The 25,456-nt window shown below is 41.1% G+C and overlaps 2 protein-coding genes and 1 long non-coding RNA gene across 5 annotated transcripts in view; 1 reads left to right on the plus strand and 2 right to left on the minus strand.

Annotated features, from left to right (window-relative positions):
• GRAMD1B (GRAM domain containing 1B) overlaps nt 1-1,196 on the minus strand; it is a 147,133-nt gene extending 145,937 nt beyond the window's left edge. The window contains exon 1 of the mRNA XM_035346320.1: nt 1,035-1,196. The gene's annotated coding sequence lies outside the window, so the exon portion shown is untranslated. The remainder of the gene's footprint in view (nt 1-1,034) is intronic.
• A 1,853-nt stretch (nt 1,197-3,049) lies between these two features.
• LOC118178091 lies at nt 3,050-12,022 on the minus strand. Its single transcript, XR_004756065.1, has 3 exons — nt 11,930-12,022; nt 11,075-11,117; nt 3,050-3,236 (listed from the first exon to the last, which is right to left on the minus strand). It is a non-coding gene; the product is annotated as an uncharacterized LOC118178091 (long non-coding RNA).
• A 3,306-nt stretch (nt 12,023-15,328) lies between these two features.
• Nucleotides 15,329-25,456, plus strand: part of CLMP (CXADR like membrane protein) — a 48,310-nt gene continuing 38,182 nt past the window's right edge. Inside the window, exons 1-2 of one of the 3 annotated variants that reach the window (XM_035345994.1) lie at nt 15,329-15,409; nt 16,643-16,985. In XM_035345994.1, the coding sequence (XP_035201885.1) occupies nt 16,838-16,985 (148 nt within the window). In that variant the 5' untranslated portion in view covers nt 15,329-15,409; nt 16,643-16,837. Of the gene's footprint in view, nt 15,410-16,367; nt 16,481-16,563; nt 16,986-25,456 lie in introns of those variants that run through there. The other 2 variants (XM_035345995.1, XM_035345993.1) reach the window with 2 other exon arrangements.

The raw sequence follows: 25,456 nt of genomic DNA on the forward strand, positions 1-25,456 counted from the left end.
ACATTTTCTACTTCACTGTGCAAAACACAAAGTAGGAATGAGTTGCATTCCTAAACTACCAGCAATCACAAGCATCTTATCAAGTGAAGAAAAAAAAAAAATACAGGAAAACACTACATTGTGTGGTATGTACACACATGTGAATGGCAGCAGCCTTCCAAAAGAAGGTGAATATGCCTTCCTGCCAGAGGAGTGACACAACAGATGCAAACTTTACTCTTATTTTTTCCCCAGTTTAAGATTTTCCTCTTCAAACATTAATATGCTGCATTTTGATTCTTTTGCTTTTAAGCTCTTGCTTAAAATTGCTGAATTAGAAATTAGAATTAGAATTAAGAAAATTAAAATTCTAATCAAAACATCCAATAGAGCCACACAATATTGTCAGGTAGTGCTGGTCAACAAGGTATTTACACCACATGAATTTGTAGCCTTCACTGCCATTCTCAAATTCACGATCTGTTTAACAACTAATTTCTGGAAGAGAAAGCATTTCAGCTCTTATACCTTTCACTCTAGAAGCCCAACTCCTTCAGAAAATTAAGACATATTTGTTCACACAATGCATCTTCATTATTCTTGCAATTTGCTCCTCCATCTGACCCTAGGGCTTAAAACCGACACTCTGCTTCTGGGGAGAAATTAGCATCCAGTCACCAAGGTTCCAAGATATAGAAGCTGCAGGAGAAACAGGAACGTCGACGGCATCTGCCCAGTTAGAGGCACTAATCCTAACAGAGCATGGTGTGTGAATTATTCATTAAAGAACATTTTTCTTTCCTTCTTGCAGTTCAATTTTGAAAAAACCTACAGTACAAGGGAAGCATCTGTCTCATTAACCATAACAACTTACATGTCTGCCTGAAACACATTGTTCTTCAGCAGGCTTCTGGATATGTTCAGAAGAGAATGCAGACCTTCAGCACTCAGATGTTAGGGGACAGCTTGCAGCCCATGTAGCCATGTCAGAAGCATGCTGGCCCAGAGGACTGAGCAAACATCATGAAATCCAATGCTTGAGGTATTAATCCTACCTTTAGTTCACATCACAACAATAACATTACACTTTTATCAGCAGCCTCATTCAAGTCCATCTCCTGTCTTGCTTCTCTTAATGGCTTCAATCCCCTTTCTTCCTTTCAGAAAAGATCTTGTCATTCAGCTGTAGGGAGGGCAGTGTCAAATCTGCTGTCATGTTATGCTGAGAAATAGATAAATTGCAGTCAATCTACAACCTTGTAGGATAAACTACCTTCAAGATAAATAGAGCATCAGTCAACAGAAAAAGCAATGAAACACTTGACAGCCTTACCTTGACAGCACAGAGAAGAGTTCTGCATTATAAAGCTAGTTTCTGATTCTTAAAGATCAGCAATGTTTGCAGCTGCCTCTGCATCAAGTTTTCCACCCCTCACTGTTCCATCCCACCTCTGTCCCCCACAGTCCAAAGGGGAAAAAAAAAGTTTCAAATCACAATAATGGAACTGTCTGGGAAGTAATAAGGGCTCCTTGTAAAGCTGATAAAACGAAGAATACCGACTGCAGTCATTGACACCGACCTTATTTCACATACACTGAAAAATAGCACTGATTTTTGACAGTGACAGCTGTTGCTCCCTAGCCTCCAACTGCTCAATATTACTTCCTGAACTTGAAGCTGCAGTTCAAGTGAGGCAAGGTACAGGCAAGCTCACAGCAAAAAAATTAAGTATTAGCAATTCCTCCACTTAGAGATGAGGAAAAAAGTACATGATAGGAAAAGGAAAAGTGGCCTGATAAGCTGAAAAGATACTAGCACATTCAGAGTTGCTTCTGCAGGAGAAAGTTGTTTCATCAGAAGGAAGCAGCTAGGCCCCCCAACACAGACAACACTGCCTAGAAGACTCTAGCAAGCACATCAGTTTTTCTGCAACCTGGTCTGCCTACCCTGGCCAGCCAAGCAACTGTGGAACCCACGAAAGGAACATTATTGCTCTAGATCTCCTTCCCTTTTGTAGTAGGCAAAAACAAAGCAAGGATTCACAACTGCACAGTTACTCAGTAAATGACCAGGTTCCCCCTGCCAGACACAGGTCAGATGGCTTGTTTTATCCATCTGCTAATGCAGAAATGCCCCCTCTTTAGGTAACTATAGCAATATCAGCAACTGAGCAGCTGATTCCCCCAGAGATGAACTTCTCCGTTATCTCATTGTTTTTCTCCTCAATATGAATGATGGGATACAGCACAAGAAGAAGCTAAATCTGTCTGCTCTGTAAGTGCCAGAACTTGCTTCCCCAGCCAGTGACAGTCAGACCACCCAGCAGCTCTCTGCTCAGAAACAGCAGGGCACAGCTTCCACAATTTATGTTCCAAAGAGCTTTTTGCTTTATCTCCCAGACATGTTATTTTGTCTTCAGTTCCAGACACACAATGTACTTACAAAAATATTTAAGTTTGAAAACATTTCCATTAGCTAGTTTTCTTCTTTTCTTTTTGAAGGTCAGACATAAATAATTCAGAGCTTCCTACTGAAGGAACATACAAGCCCCCCATTACGTGCACCAGAGTTAAAGGACCAACTTCCCATTAATAGAAAATTATAGATGTGGTAATCTCTGTGTTATTACATATATTGTATCAGCTTGAGGATAGGTATAACGCAGGACTAAGTATGAAGTCACATGAGGTACTCCAAGGAATTCAGTCACAGTAATGCACAGGCATACTATATCCTGTAACACACAGGATGCTGATAGGCCACTTTTATCTAAGCTTGTAGTTATAAGCATAAAACGACTCATTAAAGCCTAAGACTGTTTATGATTTCTGACGTTTCACAGAAACAATGACATGGGATGGTAGATAAAACATTGAGCCATATACTTCTAAGAAACAGTCGTGAATGGACAAGCTGAAAAGAGTAGGTTTTTATCTTCCAATTTCCCCAGCTCCCTCAAGCTTATTTTTTCAGCCATCAAACACTGTGAGGCAGCTACAGCCTGTGGCTCAAGCGATCTCTAAATCACTCCTTGCAAAAAGTTGGGATGGTGTAAAGGAGAAGGTCATACTGTGCTTGCCTGGTTCCTACACTCAGCCACTGAACTTTACTACCAGTCAGCATCACACAGTACACTGCAACTTCTGGATTTCTGCTCTGACCACATTCAGTTGTTCTATCTTCAGATTTTATCTTCCACAGGGCAGGGAGAGCATTCTTGGGTATGGCCACAACTAGTACAGGGCTCCTAAGCAGCCTTACAACAGTGGAATAGAATATAATAAGTGCAAAATATGGAAAATGCTGATGCTTCACAAATATTGCCATCCTCACCAGGACACACGAACACACCCTTCACCTGCCTTAGCTCTCAGCAGCTGTCCTCTCTGGAGGAGGCTGGACAGGTGATTAAAAACTGTTTGTGTTGGGCCACAGTCAAAGTAACAGCATGGCTCGCATTGCTATCACTTTACAACCTGTTTACAAGTCTCTCATTAATTCTCAGAGTAACGCATTGTGACAACTTGTTTAAAAGTTCAGTAAAACATTTATAACAAAACAACCGAAACATAGCTCCAACAGGAAAGAACTAGTTCCTGCCTCCCCTCTGACTAACTTCCTATCCTCAGGTTACCAAACTTAGAGGAAATAATTAGAAGCTAAAAGAACAATAATAGTGATATCAGAGGAGAAACTAGATCAAAGAGCAAGAACCTAAATCTCAGCTCTCCCGTGTTTTCTGAACTGTGTTTCCTAGGAATTCCAATAAATGCGAATACCCTCTGCACTCAACTTCCAGCTAGAAAGGGCAAGTTAGGTGATACAGCTAGCTGCAATATACCTGAGCCAACAGTTTTCCTTCAAAAGGAGGCAGTACCTCTGAAATTTGAATGTTTCACATGATCAGTGTCAATTACTTAATTCCTGTCCGCCAACAGAATGCAAGTGACGTAGGGATGGAAGCAAAACATCAGATGTAATTCCAGAAGTCAGTGTTTCTCACTTATTCTGATTATTTTTACTTGGAACAATCAGTGACTAAATAATAAAACTTCAAAGTGAGATCAGTAAAAGTTATTGTAAAAAAACAACAACAACAAAAACTTAAATTAATCTTTCAGTTTACACAGGCTTTTAACAGCTTTTTTCTATGTAGAATTATTTTTTCCTTTAACATGGCCGTTGATCATGGAATGGAAATTACAGTCCTAGGCTAAGAATACCCCACATTAAGAAAACCCACTTGCATAGCCAGATGAAATTAGAAGTTGAGGCAGAAAAGACATTTCACAAGCTATTTCAAGCTTTGGTTTTGAACCAACATAAATTGGAAGCAAAATGTGTAGCAGGTAGCAGAGCTCTATGAGCCAGAATAACTCACTTTGAACATTCCTCTGTTTCAGTAATCCAAAGCTGAAAGCATCTAAAAACAAGTTGGCTCCATTTAGTTCCTGTCCAGATGCAAGCAGGCAGATACTTTCTAAGGCACCATACACAGATTAATTCTCCCATTTGTAAACTGAACCCGTTATTATGCAAAGCCATTTCCTCCAAGCAATAAATACACAGTTCCCTTTCTACCTATGGAGCCAAGACAGATTCTAAATTTTATGCCTTCAGCTAACAGATCTCTTTGGTTAGAGGTTTAATAATTTGTTTTACTTTGCCTAAGAAAGCACCAGTAGGAGGTGGGGAGGGAAGACTACTGCTTCCGAGGCACCAATTTACACACTACTTCAGAGGGCTATCTGAAAGCTGACATTAAGCATGACCTGGTTTCAACACCAGTTTAGGTTCCCAAGCACTGCAGCCTAAGATCGGAATGTCTCCCATCATAATCTAAACTGAATTACATTGCTTTGCAGTCACAGTGGCCTAAGTGTATGAGTAACTATCACTACACAGCTGACATAACAGTCACTGGTTAAAACACAGTGTTTTCATTGCTTGCTTCAAGTCCTAAGACTGCATCTTACCCAAGTTAGTCTGCAGGGCTGATTAATTACATGAAATGTATTGCCATGACAAAATACCCCAGTGTTGCCCAAGACAGATCTGTCATGTATCCTTTAAGCAGGAAGTGAATCACCTAAAGTTGGGATCTGCTTTCCCATAGCATCAATTCCTCATCCGATGGTAGGCTACTAAATGGCATGATCCCAAGAATTAGCTTGCGTACAGAATACACGTAGTGCATCTGAATCTAATATACAGAAGAAGGTGCAGCTGGTAACGCAGAAAGGGTTAGTGGAAGGAGCTAACCACTGAACAGTTTTCTCCATGTGCACCCAAATGACAACAGAAGGAAAATCCTGTTATGTTCCTGGCAAAGGCACTGTGTTCTAAATGACTAAACCTGCATGTAAGTGAGCATCTACAGCTAACAGTGTTCAAAATGAGATTTCTTCCCAACGCTGCCTCTGGTTTCCATTTCTATCTTTAACCTCATTGTCCTTCCCACCTCCCTTCCCTCCACTTTTAAAAATATTTTGTATTTTAACTTAGTTGCAGAAATTTAGTTTGGAGCTTTTCCAGGTTGGAGCCTTCAAGTCCCTGTCAGCAGAAGCCTGAGAGTTAGAGAGAAATTTGCAAAAATCTGACACCTGCCACTTTCCATTGAGCCTTGGGTGGAAAATGTCCCTGGCTTCTTCCATTTTTAATGTCAGACTCAGCCTGGCGGAAGAGATTACCTCCAGGTAAAGTCATTCAGAACAGGAGTTTGTGTCTGCCAAGCCCCTCCTCTTTCATCACCCCACTGATGCACCAGAACAGTAATGTGTGTTTTGGCTGAGTGTTGCTTTTTCAGTGGCAACCTTCTATAGGGGAGGTACATGCAGTCTGCGTACAGGCAGAATCGCTGCCTCTCAGGTTGTATGTCTGAAGCGAGGAATCTAATGGCATCTGAATGAGACTTTTCCTCTGCCGAAATGGAGCAGGCTGTCCCTTTTGTGATTCTTACATGATAAGAATCAGGTTATTTCAAGGGGCTGAAAGAGAAGCCAGAAGTTAGCAGTGGGGGAACCTCCAGCTTCCCAGATATGTAACAGCCCTCTGATGTCTTCCAGAGGAGAGAATCTCAGCCAGAGAAAGTTTTGTTCCAAAGTCTTTGGGGCTACACGTTTTAGTTTTTAGTTTTTTCCAGCCTGAGCTGCATCTTCACCAAGTGAACAACCTCCTCCCATGCTATCAGCACTTCCAGAGCATTTCTGTGCTGCAAATAGGAAAGAAACAAGCGTTAAATCTACAAGAGTTAAGAGCCAGGAAACTAATGGGCATATTTAGCATTAGTATGGAAGTTGGTCAGCTTTAGATTTGAAAGCATTTTGGTTAGAAATTAATCAGTATAACACAGATTCCCCCCCCCCCCAAATTCTGAGATCAAGATCTGTACCTAGTAGAGGAGGTACTACATGGAAGAACTGACAGACCAGCGCTCCTCTTTAGAGGGACAGAACATAATACTGAATCAGAGAGGCAACTGTCCACAGTTGGACAGCATACAAGGCAGGCAGACAATTCCAAATAAAGCTGGTACTGACTTTCAGGTAGTACATTTCAGACTAGGACTCCAGCAATAAGCTGTAGACTGCCTACATCTGAATTAACAGGCCAATAAGCAGATCACTCAGGCAGGGAAATCTGGAAGGGGTAAGGAATTATTGAAGAAAGCTCAGAGTAGAGTTTAAAAACTGTTTTCTCCTGTATCTATGTAAGAGATTAAAGCTGTGACATACTGAGATCAAGATTTTTACAGATAATAAAGCAGTTAGATAGGACTCATCTCTTTGTTATTACTGGACCTTTAGAAAAATCTTTATCCTTCTGAAAAAGGATTGAAATTCTGCTACAGTTACCATCCCTGACGGTACACTGAAGTCCATCGGCTCACTCTTACTTCCTTACCTACTCTTACTAGGGAACATTCATTCCTGACTTTCCTCCAGGCCTTCTCCAGCATGAAGTCAAGGCATTCAGATCTGCCAGCCAGCTATCTCCGACACCAAGATGCCCAATGGAGTGGCTTAGGGAACTCTTACACATCTGTACATTCCCCACTGAGCTTAATGGATTCCTTCAGCACAAAGTAGACTTTTTTTTTAAGTCATATCTTTGGAAACCTGCTTCAAGTGTCATTTTGAGCTGAATATTATAACCCGAATGTTCTAAAATAGAAGGAAATAGAAGCAAAAGATGTCATTCTTTCCTCACTAATATCATAAGATACTGATGCTCTTTATTTATTGATGGAGAGCTCTCACTCCAGCCTAGCAATTTCAACATCTTCATGAATATTTCTGTGTGCACAGGAAGGAAGTTCTTATGCTTGTGTCCTTACTACTGGGACCATGAAAATTTGTTTCCTTGGAGATGTTAGGCTATTGTAGTTCAGCTTTCAAGAAGCATGAACAAACCCAGCTTGTCTATCTTCTTTCCTTAAACTAAAACTCCTTGCCACTGACAAAAATCCTGTTTCAAGTAGCCAACAATACCTTGGAAAAAGTTTACTCATTTAATAACATGATTAATACATAGTACAGTGCATGCATTAAACCTCTTCCAGGTATTTAAAGCCATACCCTCTTCCAAGATGAGTCACAGAAGGGGGGAAAAGGACAAGCAAAATTTAATTAACAACAAATCAGCTCTGTTCACTGCAAGCAACACAGCAACAGTCTATATGTAAGCATTATTAAAGCACAGACAGGTTCAGGAACATGCAGTCCTACAATCCAGAGGGAACAAGAGGCAACATCCACCAAAATACATTGACCTTCCAGGAAAAGTATCACCTCCATTGTCATTGTAGGGTTCCGTGGCCTGTGTGTCTGTTGTCTATGTTCAACATTTCCCATCACTTCTCAAAAGAGTCTTTTGGGCCTTTGGGTTTAAAAGGCTTTGATTTGTGCAACTGGGACTGTCAGAAAAGGTTTGCCAAGTGAGCAGTAAACCTTTCAAGGTGTCTTCTAGCCATGCAGAGACAGTGTCAGAGGATCAGTGACCATGCTGGCATTTTAATAAGAGCTGAAAGAACAGGTCTCGGAACCTTCACTTCTTACAGCTCACATTAAATTAGTAATATACATTAAATGATTATCCTAGGTGGCATTATTTAAACATAACCTCACAGGACATTTGCCTCAAGCAAACTGCAACAGAAAACCTGAGCGATTATGCACCTCATATGCATGAGTGTACAACAACACGTTTGCACATCTAGGTGTGCCAAGGCAAGTTCACAGGCTTCAACAGTTTTTGAAGCATGCAGACACACAGGGCACAAACCCAAACCTATTAAGAACACATACTGTACTCACACCATAGGCAAATGCCAGCTATTATGACCCTAAAAAGCCTTGAAACCATCTTAAATCTGTGGTCTCCTTCAAACACAATCCATGCATTTGAGCCTGTCAGAACAGTTGCACTCTGCACAATATTGATACAATAGCTGAATAGCAACAAACAGAATATTTCAGCAATGTGTTCAGGCTACTTCAACCAAGAGAAAAATATGCTAGTCTAGCCAGTAAGATATCAAGACAGCAACAAAGAGTCGTTAAAACTGGATATTGAGCAAATTCAACAGAAGCATGCACGCTTCAGCCTTCATATTATTGTTGGGAGTTCCTAATCTTGACTCCATGGAATGATATGCTCAGTGTGGCATTGGCAAACAAGGGATTTTTCCAAATGGCTTTGTAAATATTTCTTGCAACGCTGGATACCTAATGAAATTATTCTGTCACTGAGTGTAGAAGATTTGACTGTTGAGAAGGAAAACACAACTCAAGTGCAACAATTGTAAAAACAAAGGAAGAAACATTGTGCTCAAACAAAATACACACAACCTACAAATAGCAGACTTTATCTTATGATGTCAAATGGCTTAAAATATGTTCTAAGTTCAAAAAGACCATTTTCAGTTGTATTTATGGAGCTGTACACCACTGCACAAGTTAACAGCTTGTTGCCTCTCAGAGAAGAAACAGAACAGAATCCAGTGCCATGGGTGCTCAAATGCCATGCAGTCAATAACAATTCCAGTTGTACAATTCCAGTTTATTGCTTCATATTGGTTATCCTTGAATAAATAGGCTGTTAAGTTTCCACATACTCTAAGTGAACTCTGTATTAGTAAGGACTAAACCAAAAGCCCCAGGGACAGAAAGCTTCTGCCTGACCCCTGCTTGCAACCAATTGGCTGCCATTCAAAACCACATTACCCCCATGTCATCTTCACTTCACAGTATTTTTTAACCCAGACTAAAAAAAAATAAATAAAAAATTTTCTAAGCCCACAAGTCTCCACTGATTATTTTAATTTCAGCCTTTTTACCCCTGCTGTGACAGGTCATTGTAACAATAAGTGGGGTTAGTGCACCCACTAAGCAGTTGGGTTAAGTTTTCAGATTTATTTCCTGTGGCCCTGAAAACAGCCGCTGTATGATGTCACAAATTTTTAGCAACTGGGTTAGGTATTTAACAGTAGCCAAAAATTCCAATTTTTCACATGTTGTGATCCCTAATGACAAGATTAATAGCTGAGAGAAATTTCTAAGATAAGCTGCTTCATTTCCTTCTCTGGTTTGGTACAAATCTTCCCTTTTCCTTTGGGTCACAAAAGATCTTACCCAATTGTAAAACACTTGCATGGGATTCTCTGCTGCTAACAAACTGGTGGCAGCTGTAATGGAGCAGAAGTGCAGATAGCATGGAGGTAGAAATAAAGTGACCATTTCTACACTGAAACGACTTGTGGCTCTCCCTCTCCCCTTCACCAAGGGGGAAGTACAAGAAAAGCAGACTGTGGTTTGGGACTAGCAGTTTGTTTCAGCATGGCTATTCCTAGATTGCCCTGTCAACTGTATTCAGCCACTTGAAGTTCACTGTCAAGCATTCATAAACACATATAAAGGAAAATTGACAAAGCATTCTCCCCACACACACTTTATTTAAAAGATATTTCTTTCTCAAGTCAGCACTTCTAACTAATCTCTTCTAATACTGAGAGGAAAACCTTCCTTTCTAACCCAAACTGTCAACATTCTGCTAACCAAGATAAACGGAAGACCTGCTTTTATGCAGGCAGACAGCAATACTGTGTCATACAAGCTACATGATACAATAGAAGCAGTCAAGAATGTAAGCTTCAGTCTAGTTGTTTATTAACAAAAGAGAGTTTAAAAGGGCTGAAGTACATGGACAAAAGTTACCTGAAAGCAATTCAGAAGCAGTAGAGTACATTCGAGTAACTTGCTCTTCTCAAGCATACAATTATTAGAAAGCAGTACTGATATTCATTTTCAAAGTGTTAAAAGAAAGCTCACTTTCAACATTTCCATTTTAAGAAGCCTTAAACATTTGTTCCTTGAGTAAGAAAAACTCCTTAATGTTTCTGCAAGTCAGGCTTAATCTTTGCTATTCTTTATGGAGACCTTTGAAGAAGAAAATTTCTAGAGTCCAAATGGTGCTTATGATAAACCTTCTTATTTCCAATCCACCTGAGGAATAAAAAACTCTGGAATGTAGAAAATAGATGCAGAAAACTCTGGAAGTCTATTTAGGAGTGCTACTGGACCATGATTTAAAGTCAATTAAAAAAAACAAAAAAAAACAAAAAAAAAAAACAAGAAAAAACAAACAACAACAAAAAAACTGTTTTACAGTATTGGCTTTTTGTCTGTTCAGTTACAGTAAACATTATTGCTTTGTTTTGCTTCTAAGCATCTGAGCAAAGTTTGGATTTATATTGTTTTATCTATCCCTGAAAGAACTTAAACCCAGAATTAACACCGTATTCCATACTGTGATAATACTTAGCAAACAGGTTTCTGTTCTACATTCTACAACATCCGAAGGCTCCAGGTGAATCTGAGATTGGTAGGAGTTGCACAGCTACTGTGCTGTGTAAAAGCGGTACAAGAAAAAAAAGGGGGGGAGGAGGGGCACTGTGCTGAATATCACTTCAGAGGTCAGTGGCAGGGCTAGCTTAAAAGCTTAGTGATATCTATCAACTGCAATGTGCCAACATACTTGCTATCCCTACTCCAGGGCAGCAGCTATCTGCTGGGAAGAGAAAAAAGAGCTGTATACCTGTCTTCCTCCATTAATAGCGTCACAAATGCAGGAGTTTCTCCTGTGAAAAGGCACGCCAACACAAAAAGCCCTAACAAAACTCAAATATTAACGCACAGAAGAGTTGTTATAAAAAGAACTATGTAAGCCTCCCTAAGCAAAGGATTAGGCAGAACTCAACATGATCAATCTCACTCAGTCCTTCTCTAGCATTTTTTCCTATACTACATTTATTTCAAAGTTGACTTTGTGTGTTCAAACCATGCCCCTACTCACAGAAATTGTATTTAATCTAGAGGTATAACATAAGAGTCCTCTTATAGATATTAATTTAAAAACTGACATCCTACTACTTAGTAGTAGGCTCATATTGCCTTGATTAACTGAAGATTTCATTAGTTTCCTAGGCAGCATTGTATTTTATTTACTGTTATTTACTTACTTTTTCTAGTTTATAGAAGAGCTACTTACACATTACCTATAGCATAATTATAAGATATATCATATACCTCTACATCTTTGATCTTTGTTGGTTCAGGCAAGTCAGTAATGAAAATAAAATCCTTCCAACTTCTTATTTTAAAGAAAACATATATATATATATGTAAATCTTTACATTGAAAGAATTTCCTAAACAAATTAAACATTATATTAAAAAAGTATTTAAAGAAATAACATTTTAATTACTTTGCACTATAAACAACTGTTTGTTTCTTCTTTTTTTATCTATTATTTTCACATACTTTTTTTTCTAGCTAGCTTGCTTATACTTTCTACCAACATAAATACACATGTTAAAATACACATCAAAGCTAAATACATAAGTATACAAAAGCACTTACAAACAGATAAACGCTAAAAAGTAAAATACACCTTAATTCTTCAAATATCCTTCTCTCCTGCTTTTATAAGTTATGTTCTGACCATCTGTTTTCATCTCATAGGCTTCACACCTATGGGTAGTAGATACAATTTACTAGCCAATTATTCAATCCTATTGATGGGAAATTAAGGCATGGTGTTTCACTGGCAGATGTTTCAGAGGAAACTGAATAAAATCCAGCATTCCTTATATACATGTATATATTTTTCTTAGTTAGAAGTTGGGAATTAACTGTGAAGATAAAGAGGGGTTACTGCTTGCTATGGTGTTTTTCTGTTTAGTTAGATTTTCTTATGATATTTGAGTTTAGGTGATGTTATTTGTCCTAGGAAGGTTTGGCAAGTGTATGGCTTAGAAGCAGAAGCTCTCTGTTATTAGAGTATTTTTGATTTTATTGGTGTTAATAACAACAAAACCTTGTTGATTTAGACCTATTTTAGCTGTTACTTCAAAGTCAATGGTGATATAAGCAGTTCACATTGTGCTCAGCTGCTGGCCACCTTGCTATCAATATAAAGTTAATAAAGTTTAATTCAGTGTTTTTCTGTATGAAAACCGTTCTTTTCTGCTCAGCTAAACATTAAATTTAGTTGTAGGCTCACATAGATAAGACTACCTAAATAGTAATAAGTGTGTGTTCATGTAAAAAGAATAAATAAGTAAATGTCGGAGCAATAAATTGCGTGGCCTGAGATGTTTCAAAAATAGCTAGAGGTTGAAGAAGCTTTCTGGTTGCTTGTTTATCAGTCAGAGATGCACTTACTGACAGCGAGTGCTAACGCTTGTTGAAGTGACACTTTTCACCGATATTAAAGGACTAATGGTGCTTTTATGATCAATTATTGAAGCCTGCATGAGAGATGGAGACTCTTAAACAAGTAGTTTGTAAGGAAATATCTGAGTCCTGACGTGGTATGAAGCAACCTTTTTAACAGCAGACTGTTGTGAAAAGAAGCTTACATGAATGATTTTATTTTCTGCCCTAGTATTCCTTCTTATCTGTATTGAGCTTTGCTACTTGGAGCCTGAGTTGCCTGTGTGGCTTGCCTTTCCTTTGGTGAAGTATATTTTTGTACTTTTAAATTTTCAAAGCCAGAAGCTGAACGCAGCATAGCTTTGCTCTAGAGTTTCAAAATGCCTTCCTGGACATCCTTATGGATGAGCAATGTCTTTCTACTAGCTGTCTTAATAAATTGCTTAAATCACTTAAGCTGTATGTGGGAAGCTTATATTGGGAGTCTTGGAGAAAAGGCTAAAAGAATCAATACAATAGAGTGCCTGAGTAGTGACAGCTTTTGCTCCTGCTATGTAACAGCACTCCAGAGGTAAGAGGTAGAAAATAAAGGTGGTAGTAGAGCTAGTTTCTTTACTTTTCACTTTCCTGAATGTCTAAGCAGGACTTTTTCTGTTGTTGCTGCAGAAGAGAATACCTTTCCTTCTGGTTTCCTTTGGGAGGTAGGGGTGTTAGAGCTGCTGCTGGGTGCATAAAGCACTACTTGACCCTGGGAAGACAGCACATGGCTCTGCAGTGAAGGGGGCAGCTGCACCTCAAGGGGTTATTTCCCTGAAGTTAGGAGGAACCGGGTGAAAAGAATAACACAGTGTTTTTTTTCTTTTTTTTTTTTTTTTAAAAAAAAAAAAGTTAGGAAAGGGTCCCCTCCACATCCTTCAGCCAGTACAGGGATGAGCTAGCAAGAGCTGGGCAGGCTCTTGGGATGTGCAGGTTTGAGGGAACATACTTTCCTGGTAGGATTGATGCAAATGTGAAAGGGGCTGAAACTGAGAAGTCACTTGAGAAGATAATGAAAAGGCTGGTGTGGGACTTGTCAGGTTTCTACAGGTGTTTTGTATACAGCTGTTTTAATCTGGACCTACCCCAGACTTAAAAGCTGTGGCCTGTTAAGAGCAGTGCAGGAACCCTGGAAACTGCTCTGTTTACTGAGTCTTTTTCCTTAATGCTTATGACAACAAGCAGCAGTTTCTCTACTGCCCTGTTTTCCCTGCTGAAAAACATATGATAGATATCTTCCATGCTGTGCTAGCACTGTATAGGAACAGGTGAAATCATTCATGAGCCTTCTAGAAGAATTATCCCCTTCTGGGGATTAAGAAAAAAAGAACCTGTTATAGATAAGAACTATGTAACCTCCAGGCAGTCAGCAAAGGTCTTGAGAGAGGCTGTGCTGGTGTTGTAAGGGGTATGGTTGTCCTTGCACGTACCTACACCAGCCCTTACTACCCTGTCACTGCTGTTACACAGATAAGCAAGATACCTTGCTGTAAGGCGGATGAGCACCAGAGAGAGAATCCCCACTGAGCCCCAAAACATATTTTTTTTTCTTGAATTGCTTCCTGAAGGGACTGAATGTAATGAGAGAACAGCCTGTGGAGTGGCTCCTCTGAGAAGATGGAGGAGATTTGGCATGAGTGGTCTCCTCTCTGATCCTCAGCATCTTCCTCCCTTTCTGTGGACATATTCCAAACATCCCAGCTCTGTGTTTCTGTGGAGGCTGGGCAGCAAGTGCAGGGTGTCACCACTTCTCTCTGTCTTCGTCCAAGCTGCATTGATTCTATTAAAGCAAAGCAGTGTGCTGGGTATTCACAGCATAGCTTGGGATGTCTTCTGTCAGACTTGTAATGCAGAGAGACAAGCTTGGTGTTGCTTGGCTTCTGGAAACCGGAGGAAAGGATTAAATGCACTTTTCTCCATTGATTTGTGTTCTGCACTGAAAATCGATGATGCTCTCTCAGAGCCAGTCAACTGTTTGAAAGCAAGCAGCCTGTTTGGTCAAGGGTGTGGGAGACGCTCTGAAGGAATCCAGCTCCAATGCTATGGCAGATGATGCAGATAAAGATGCTCTGTAGGAGCTGTTATGCTCACCTGTATTAGTTAAATATGCTGTCTAAAACACTTTCTCACTGTTATAGATAGCAGCTGTTTTGGAGATCAGGAGTTGGGTCCTTGCTCCTATCTGTGAAGCAGGAAGGGTCAAAGGATGCTGTTTAATGAAACAGGATGTAGAAAAATAAACTTATCCATGTTATTTCTCTCTAATGCTACCTACATGAATCTCAAGTCCCACTTTGTTTGTGGTGGCAATGCTTCCCATCTTCCAATAAATGCTTGAAAATCTTGTATGGTAATGAAGAGACAAGATAATGAAGGCCCATAGAGCTTCTAAACATAGTGCCCTTCACTGTGGACTTAATAACAATGCTGTATTTTTCATTCCTGAAGAAGGAGAGCAGCATGCTATCTCTGATTTTACAGGGATATCTGTTTAGAAACTAAATGTAGATGGTCATGCCCAGGGAGCTAGTGAGATAGCCTGGGACTGAAGTCAGAGCTTACAAGCTCCAGGCTGGTAACCTTGCATATGTCCTGCTTGTCCTCTTAGAGATAGGTTTGTAAGTGCTCCTGAAGCAGAGGATTATCTTCAAAGCTTTCCTTCAGTCCCAAATTGCACAAGGTGGGTCAGCTTGATTTGCAAGCAACTGTGCGTTCTGGGCATTTCTGTGTGATTGTGCCTGTGCTTAGAAAATGTGAATTGCTGCTTGTGTAGATGCACCTCAGCGTGTTTAAATCATCTAGTTAGGGTCCTGGGATTTGCAGTGCTGTGGCAGCACAGGTCAGCACAAGACAGCCACCCGAATGCTTACTCAGACACTTGGTTGGTTTTACAGCCCCTGTGGTGTTTGTGTTACTCTGCTGATACCCAAGTGGACTAGCTGAAAGTGCTTTGCTTTTGGAAAAGCAGATGTATCCCAGGGTATGTGGAAGTAAAGGTGTAAGCATGACCTGTATGTGTGAAGTGCTGTAGATCGGAGCAGTGTTACATATGTGCACATGTCAAACACTGCTTCCATGGCCTCACTGTGAGCAGGACGATTTAGAAATGTTAGCGAGGCATTAAAAAAGTTCAGTTCTGGCTGTTTCAGATCTGTAGATGGTCAAAGCCATCTGTGAACTCTATTAAATTTCATCCTTCTTATGGAAAGTGTGAATTTTGTCTGAACTGCAGCAGTGGCAGAAAATATACCATATTTAAACTAGCTTTTTGAGCTTGCTTACTCTGACTAGTGTGAGGCTGAAGGGAGGCTGCTTGGGTTTAAAATGCCTTTGAGGGTATCCTTATGAATTGTATCCAGAGGGGTCACTAAATGTAGGTATACAATGTTTGCTTGATTTGGCCCTTTCTCTAGTTGGGGAAGAACCAATAAAATTGTGTGATTAAATGAATACTTAGGATTTTTCTTTCCTAGAAACTCAGATTTATTCAAAGAGAAAATAATAAACCAGACAGGAGAAATCCTTCCAGTAACACTAAAAGCTTTAATTCTGTAGCTTACTATCTACAAAGATAGTGTATATAAAATGTATATACGTGTTTATAACTCCGCAGGGCATGTGTGCTTTTTCCGAGAGAGTCTGTCTCCAGCCCTTGAGTGACGAATCAGATTCTTTTTTCCATGCTGGATTTTACTGCCTCCAAACTTAACTGTTTTGACACTAGAGAAATCCTCTTGTTTCTCCCCCAAAGGTAAATATATATATTATTGCTAGAAGTTAGCTTTACCTCACCCACATGACTGGTCTTCACTATTAATCCCAGCTGATGGTAGGGAGGGGCTCTTCTGGGAGGCAGCCATGTGGTGAACATTGAGCACAGTGTTTTCCCCTGCTTCTCTCCTTTTCTTTTCAGACATGCAAAATTGTTCTATGCTGCTGGAGATGTGAACTCCTTGCTGCACTGCCTCTCTCCTCGTCCACAAACTCAAGGGCCTGAATTACCAGCCACAGATCTAAAAGCTCTCGCTGAATCTGGATGGAATATGGACAAGGAGATGAATAGCAGAAGGGAAGAAAGAGTGAAGTTGGTTATTTTTCTGGCACATGGATGCAATTACACTCGGTGCATTCCAGAGGCGTTCCTTTGAATCCTGTGCAGGTCTGCCTGCTGTTCCTGGGAGAAAGGAAGAAAAAGGGAGGAAAAGTCCCCCTCTTGCCTGGAGACGGAATGTCTGCACTTTCCATCCTCTTTTTAGGTAGGTTGGCTTTTTGGTGTTCGGTGTTTAATGTAACTTCCATGCGCCCTCTCTGCGCGACTGAAATTCATTTCTGATGAGCTAAACGGGGTTGCAAAGAAAAAACTTTTACGGAAAACTCCAATTTCAGTGTCGTTTGGTGCTTTTCTCACTGCTTTGGTTATTAGCAGGTTGATGGCCAGAGACCTTTTAATATCCAGAATCGTTTTTTAGAAGTGGTGGTCAAACGGACTCCTTTAGGAATGTATGTTTTTGTTTAAAAAGGGCAGTGCTTTTAGACAATGTACTAGTAAGGGGCTTGAACCTCTTTGACAAAACAAAGTGAACAAAATGTCTTTGTTCCAAGCATAGTGTCAAATTTGTTAAACTGTTTTGCTTTGCTCGAGCCTTTAACATTCTGATTTTTAAAATGAAAAGGGGTTATTGTTTCCAATTGATGCCTCAGATTAAAAACAGATGTGTTGAAGTGCAAGAGGGAGGAGTTCAGGGGGAAAAGGATGGGAGAAGGGAGAAAGGGGGGAAAAACAAAAGAGACAGCATGAAACGGGGAGGGAAAAGGGCTGCTGAAAGAAAGGAAATAAAATAGGTAGAGATTTCCTGATGAAGGAGTGAAGGAGAAGAAAACAGGAGAGGAAAAAGTAAAAGAAGCGGGGAGTGAAGGTAGAAGGGCTGAAAAGAGAGGTTTGTTAAATCCATAGCCTATGGAGAAAGGGCTTGCAGCCCTGAGGTCTTTCAGGGGGGCTTGCCTATAAGAGTGACTCAGAAGCAGCCAGGGTATCTGTATCTCCAGAGGCACTGTAATGTGATGAGTGAGCTTCTGTCTCTATTCTGCTCGCAAGATAGTGCTGACATGCAGGCAGCTCTGAGATCTGTTGTGGCTGAACAAGGGCTGTGATTCCTGGGTCCTTCTGTTCCCCAGAAACCTGGGTACAGGTGTGGAGGGGGTTAGGTCTTTGATTCCCATGGAAGAGCTGTGCCCCACATGGTGAGGGACTGATGTGGGTGGACACAGTTAAAACGGGTTTTAGATAGGATCCTAAAAAACTAATGCTGTACAACACAGACCTGTTCTAGTCCCACAGGTGTGGGACATGGACTAGCCAGTTTTCTAGATGTCCAAAAGAAAGGCAGCATCTGTAGGACTGCTGATTATGCTATGGAAAAAGTTTTTGCTCTTGGAATTGTTGTTAGCAAAGGTTTAATCTGTAGGAAAGAGGGAACTTGAACATGAAGAATCCATAGGGGAATGCAGGCAGCACTTTGTCATCCTTCCCCCCCCACACACACACATTTGCACATTTACCTTGGCAATTTGTCTGCATGTGGTGGTGCTTAAAAAAGACTGAGATGAGGCACCAAGAACTGGATGAACACCTTGCCTTCTGTTAGAGGTCTACGGGCTGAGTCTGCTGTGCAGAAATGGCTAATAAGTGGCTCTAAAAATTAGGAAACAGAAGACAAGGTTGCTTACCTCATTAAGGAGGGTGAACGATAGCTGCAGTCTTTGATCCACCAACCCTCTTTGGAGGCTGTATCTTCTCACAGAGGCCCCGGGATGAAGCCTTAGAACAAAAGGGATAAGCTGTTGCCACAGAAAAAGTGCTTTTGGTCGTAATGACAACTATCCTTTGGGTGATGAGCACTAGTTTTATCTGTGGAGCGCAATGGGCTTCAATCATTCCCATTTCTTTGGAATCAAGGGATCTCTGTAATGCTTGTAATGCATAAGCCCAAAAGAAACGACAATCTCTGTTCTGAAGAGCTTATGCACTTACCCATGAACTGAGTTCCTCAGCCTCTGTGGGAGTTGTCCCAGCTGTGGCAAGGGGAGGATAAGTGGCTTCCTAGAGCTCACAGCACAACCAAGAATGTTTTTTCTCCTTGTCATTGACCTCGACTTGTTTGTGCTGTACCTATCTTGTCAACAGCTTGATCTTTCTGCTCCAAGTCGAGCTTCACAACATTAGAAGCATGGGGAAGAGAAATCATTGTGGTCCCTAATTATGGCTCATGCTGGAGAGAAAACAAGGAGACTGGGTGGTCTGATTTGCTTGCTTGAGAAAGTGTAATTGCTCCTTTGCAGTAGAAGAGTGTAGAAGTGCCAGTGGTGGCTTGCTTTTGCTCACTGTTAAAGTGAAGGAGTAGTGTGGGAAGAAGTGTTTAGAGAAGCCACGTAAACCTTGAAGGTTGCCTCTGCTGGGTTTTGATTATTATTAATGGTACGTGTATACAGTCCTTGTCTTTTGCACTGTTTACCTCTGAGGCAAGTGAACAGCTGTGTGAGGAGGCAGCAAACAGGAGCCAGTTACTAAAGGAGGCTGTTAAAATATGACAAGACTTTCCTAAAAGTGGCCAAGAGCAAGACCATGCTCCTGTAGCAAAGGCTATGTGAATGAAGTAGGAAGGAGTGTGGAGAGGATGGTGATGCATGCCAATGTTTGCACACATGTAGTTGTGATGTCTGATCCTCATCTTGGTCCATGGCTGGTCAAAATCTTGTTTTGAGCTTCATAAATAACAAACTATAGTCATATACAACAAACTATAAAAACGAAAATGGAAGTTTCCAAGGTAAATTCCTGATTCTTCACTATGGAGTGTTTATTTCTCAGCTAGTAAAAAATAATTAGTAAATATTTTTTCATATATTTTGCTTTATTGATTTAAATTTTCAGGTGCTGGAAATCTCCTTTACCTTTTCCCATCTCCTACTTCAAGTCAGTTTTGAATCTTTTTAATGAACCTTCTACTAAAGTAAAAGGAAATTTCATTTTCTTGTAATCAAATATGTTTGTGTGTAATATTTGTATGCCTGCTTTGACTCTGGTATTACTTTTTTTTTTTTTTTAACTTGTTGGTTAGTGTATGTGCTTTGCCCTTCAGAAGCCAGTGGGTTCAAGATCCAAAGGAGTAGACACGCCAAACCAACGCAGCCATCCAGCTTTCTGGTGCCCTGCTGCTGACACTGAACCTTTGCCTTACAGCGTTAGGGGTTGCTCATCTCAGTGCCCTAATTGCTCAGCTCTTGCTTTGTGAGAAGCGGGCAGCTGCTTGCCCACAGGAATTCTTTTTGCACGGAGGAATGGTCAAGTCTGCTTTCATACCTTTGCAGTTAGCTTCAGCCTCAGTAACTGCAAAGGTGTCTTCGTGGCTGCTTTAAATCTGACTGGCCAGCAGGATGTAAAGAAGTCTGCCCTCCTAGATGAAGCATAGATGCTTTGGGAGCCAAGTCTTACCTACCTTTGCATATGGTGTCCTTGGGAAAAGGCAAGAGTAGGGTACAGTGATATGTGATATAGGGAAACAGATGCACTGTATTGAGGCTGATGGATGCAGGTGTACCTGGTGGCTTGGACTTCCGTATTTAGTCTGGCTTTTGGTAGTCTGATGTGCTCAGTGTATAAAAACTGGTGTATTGTGCAGAAGTGATTCTTCTGGAGTGGATGCAGCTGTAATGGCAAAAGTACCTTCTGTGTGGATGTAGCTGAGCTCTGCTCTCTAAGCTGAGGTCAATGGCTCTCTTACAGTGCTGTCCCAGGGGAACACAGTTGCTGAACTGAACACCAAGACCTGATTGTCTCACTGTGCTGGGAAAGGTTATGGTGCAATTCCCTGTGGTGCTTGTTGGCATGAGCGATTGGGTCTGACAGCATGTGCTTGCCTAGGTATCCACCAGAATCCCAGCTTGAAAATCCTTGATGAAATGGAAGCTGCTCTGCAGCATTTGGCAGTGGTAAGTCAGCCTGGGGCTGTGCTTGTATACTGACTGACTTCTGAGACTTGTGTTTTCTCCTGCTGTAAGAGCACAGGCAACCTGCACAGTGCCTTGTCACACTTCCTCGAGGCCCTTCCTAAAGCCTTGCAACACTACACTGCAGCATAGCCAAGAACTGCTGTGCTGTTATAAAAAACAGCACTCCTCCCAGTGAGGTTACTGGGAAGCTTTCATTGTGATAGAATGCTTCTGCCTGGAACCAGTAAAAAGCAAGGGAGGCTGTTTTAAGCAAGCAAAAATTCAACTCATCTTATTTCTGCTGCTCCTCTGGATATTTCCCAAATTTCTGAGGTTACCAATATAGAACATACTTGCTATCTCCTAGTTTTCTCATGTCTTTTTCTGTAGTCTTTATTTGCTTCATGGTATTCTTAGGTTAGAAGCTTGGTGGGGCAAGGATTTTGCCCCATATTTTTTCAGCACTTAACAAAAATCCTTGGCTCAGGGCTGAAGTACAAAAAGAGGAAGAAAATGCATAGCTGTGAACAGGGGCTCTGTACAGGATTTTGCCATGTGAATTTCATCTTTTCCTTCATTGGATTATGAAGGAATGCAGGTAATTATTCTTGGTTTATTTAGCTCAAAAGGAGGCTGTTCTCCCAAAGACAACTTCAAATAATTGATAATTAACATAATTGATTTTTCTTCAGGAGGGAAATCTAGAAGCAGTCAACAAAACACCAGATGTATGCAAGAACTGTTGGTGGTGTGAACTTACTTCTAGGAGGGGGTCGACAGATCTTTAGTACAACACTGCCCTAAGAAAACGTAGGGAAAGAGCAAAGAAGCAGTGTGCCCATTTGGTGCTCCAGGGGGAATTCAAAGAAGCAAGACATAATTGAGTGAGTTGCTATCTGGCAGGATATCAGGGTTAACACTTCTTGTGAGACACTAAAATTCTTTTAAAGCCAGGGCTGGTTTGCATCAAATATTTTCTGTCAAGGCCCTTCATAAAAGTGGCCTATTTTTCTCTAGTACTGCTCTGTTTTACATGAAATAATTCAGATATGTAACGTTTAAAATGCTTGGTTTTGGTTTGGGGTTATTTTTATCCTTTGTTTTCTCTGGTTTAACCATAAGAAGGAAAAGAAGGAAAAAAAAAAAAAAAAAAAGGTAACCTTCCAGAGTGGGGAATAGCAGTGTGCCAAAGTTGAGTTGGAATACTGAAGATGGATTCATTTTTAATCATGAGAAACAGCGTGTGTGGGGAGGCAACTTTTCTGAATTTCCCATGCGAAACAACTGGTGTTTTGCCACTGTGCCCACACTGGGCCTTGTCTCCTCTCCGCAGAATTAGCGGTCTGTTTCTGTGGGGTACTCTGGCCCACTTCAGAAGGACATTTTGTGTAACAGCAGAACGAGCTTCCCAGAAATGCTTGTCATTGCACAACGGGCTTGGAGATATCCCGATGTTTATCCTCTGGATCACAACAAATGCCCCTGTCTTCCTCAAGGCAAATACAGGGCTTTATAGGGAACTGAGCAGGTTTACAGTCTGTGACTTGTTTGAGTTTGTAGGAACTGCCTGAAAAGCAATGTAAACTGTCACTCTGACAAAGTGTGTGTATTGGCAAAAATCTGCCTTCTGCATCATGTGGCAAGCACACTTGCACATAACGACTGTGAGTGTGTTTGGTACCAGCGAAGAGGGGGGTGGCAAGCTGCTTGCTGTGCCTCTTCTCTCCAGAAATGGTTCCCACAGCTTTAGTCAAACTGTACTTTAGGTTTCCAGCTAAATTACTCCCCTCCATTAGCCAAGGCAGGAGCATTGCTCGTGTATGTTGCACACAGTGCAGATCTGCAATGGGCTTTATGCATGTGCAATAGAAGCTTGGCTCTTGTGCACGTAGTATTGTGTGTGTCTTGCTTGCAGTCGTGTATTACAAAACAGAGGCTACTTTGGGTGCAGTGGGAAGTTGGTGGTGCCCTGTCTGGAAGATGACTAGGTCTCTTTTCCCCGAGCTCTTTCTTTGTCTGTTTTTAGAAATGGTTAGTTTACAGAAGCAGCCCAGCAAAAAGCCAAGGGTGAACTCAGGTCATTGAGGTCTGTGAATAGATCCTCAAAGGACAGGGTAGTAGTAGATGCAGAAATAGTGAGAGCAGGGTGCACAGCAATGGAAAATGTGCCAAGTGGTGGAAAGTGAAGTCAACAGTAGGAAGGAGGATGCAACACTTCTATTTTTTGTTACTCTCCTCTTCCTTTGATCTACTATTTCAATATGGCTGAGTGGAATGGCAAGGGAGCAGAGCTCTGCTACCACAGTCTGTAAGGAGGATGGGTCCTGTCCTGCCTCAGCATAGCACCTCTGCAAGGTTTTCTCAAACACCTTTTTCTGGTGTCTCAGCTTTTCCGTGTGAAGTGGAGAAGGGATTAACCTAAGGGAAATCTAACTTGTCTTTGCAACAAGTTTTTTCTTCTTGCAACAAGTTATGATGAGGACTGAGCAATTGTGAAATGTGCTGAAGCTGGTGAATGACGAGGAAAAAAAATCATGACAAGTCTTGCCTTCACCTGTTGCTTCATCTTCTCTAGTGAAGTGTTTGACAGCTTAAAAAAAAGGGGAGGCAATTGTGCTAACTCAGCATTTCTCTTAATGGGCCAGACACAGATTCATGATGTCAGAGTTGCTGTCCTGCAAGAATCGATATCCATTACAGAGGGTATTTTCAGCCTGGCTCTTCTCCCATGTAGCTGACATCCACGTTTTAGAGGCTGCAAAATGAGTACGAAGCCTTAGTGTGACTTGTTCCCAACTAACTAGGTGGAAAGGCCAAAGCTCAGCTTACTGCCTGCAGTTTAATTGCCTATGGTAGGAAAAGGTCAGTGAAATTTTTGTTGTGCTTAAAATACACATTTGTAGAAGGAAGGCAGCTCTCCTGGGAGCAGTCTTTCTGAAATGGAGTGTGCATAGTTAGAGGCAACTGTTGGCAATGACTAGACCGCGTATGGTCTGCCATAATACGGCACTGCTGCTGCTTCTGTAGCATCCTTTGTGACAAGTGCCATAAACACATAAAGCTATGGGTAGCTAATTTAGTCCAACCGGGTGATACTGGGTAGAGAATATAGGAAGCCTGTCTAGCAGAGCAGGAAACAAAGGCCCAGGTGGGTGCATTCTGCCTCATGGCAACCTAGCTGTACTGCTGCATGTTTTGAACCCTTGCAGCTCTGACTCAGTCATTTCCCTTTTTAGTATGCCCTAAAACATGGGAGAAGTGATCAGTGGCAAACAGCTGAATCCATCAGCCATGATTTATCAAGCTGAGTGTCTTGAGCTGTCATCTGGAGGGATGATTTCTAAGGGATGGGAAGGATTAACTTATTCTTACTTAGTAATAATATACTTGATTAGAAAAAATGGGATAATGGGTTTTAGAGCTCTAGTGTGCTGAGAAATTCCACTCATGGTGTGAATGGCTGTTACCAGAGGAGTCCTTGCAAAAGAAATTGTGGCCTGCAGGTGTTTAGGCCTCTTAATGTATTTGATTTCCACATGGGAGAGTAGAAAATTGAGTCTTGCTATCTAGCATTAACATGTTTTTTGTTTTGTTTGTTTGTTTTTTTCTTTTGTGTTGAGCTGCTCTGTAGAGCAGAACCTGGAAGCCAGCTATGCTCAAAGTATTTGGGAGTCCCCTCGTCCTTCGCTGTGGCTTTTGGAAAAGGGAACGTTTTTAAATCTGTCTTAAAGCATATGCCCAACAGCACTCATTCAGAATAGATGCTCCCTAAAACGCTGCAAATAGGAGCAGTGGCATAGTACCTGTGAAAACTGTGCAGTGTCTGCAGACATGCCTCTGAGTAGTGTGCTTGCTGGAGTGTCTGAAGGTGAAAGAAAAGCACAGCTAGGAAACTAGCATTAGCAATGGCTGGGGAAGCATTGGAGGGGGGGAGGTTAAAGTAAGTACTAGGAATCTGGATGCAGTTTTATTTCATGGTGAATTCTATTGGATTGGATCCCACTGTTTTTCTACTGGCTTGACTTTCACTTCCTCTGGCTATTGAGGCTCTAAGCATTTTGAGCAGGTAGGTCTTTCCTTATGTGCCTGGATGGCATTCAGCGTGAACGGGGCTGGTGAGAGGCCTCATTGGAACTGGTGTATGAAAAATCAAGTGGCTATGTTCCCTTCCCCCTATGTGCCTCAGCAAAAACATCAGAATGAGGTGGTTTTCCAGTACTCGGAATATTTATGAGATGCATGTTGGCTGAGTCTCATAGTTCAGACTGCTTAGGCTTTTTTTTTTTTTTCTTTTTAAAGCCTTGATCAAATTTTAAAGGCCAGGGAGATGTTTAATATAGATGTAAGCCTTTATCTGTGGGGTAGGGCTGCAGAGTGCCAGGAAATGGTGGGCTGTTTGTGTGCAGGGGGAATCTTTCGTACAACACAGCAAGCCCTGAATATTGAACTAAAACAGTCAGGCACTTTTTCCATTTCAAAAAAAATAAAGAAATAAAAAAAAATGCAGGGTTTTCAACCTTGAAGGCAAATCACTTTGTGACTTCATTGTTTAAATTTAGGTTTTGTTTTGCGGGGGGGATCGTTAGACTTGAAGCAAAAGCCTTATAGCCCAGGGACTGTCACTTCTGATTACTTCCAGTGACACTTCCAATTATTTCCAATCACAATTCCAGGGACAAGAGGAAAAAGCCACATTCTCCACCACCAGGGCTTCTTTCTGAACAAAGGACCATTTATC

The sequence above is a fragment of the Oxyura jamaicensis genome, chromosome 24, assembly GCF_011077185.1.
Source record: "Oxyura jamaicensis isolate SHBP4307 breed ruddy duck chromosome 24, BPBGC_Ojam_1.0, whole genome shotgun sequence".
Lineage (NCBI taxonomy): Eukaryota > Metazoa > Chordata > Aves > Anseriformes > Anatidae > Oxyura > Oxyura jamaicensis.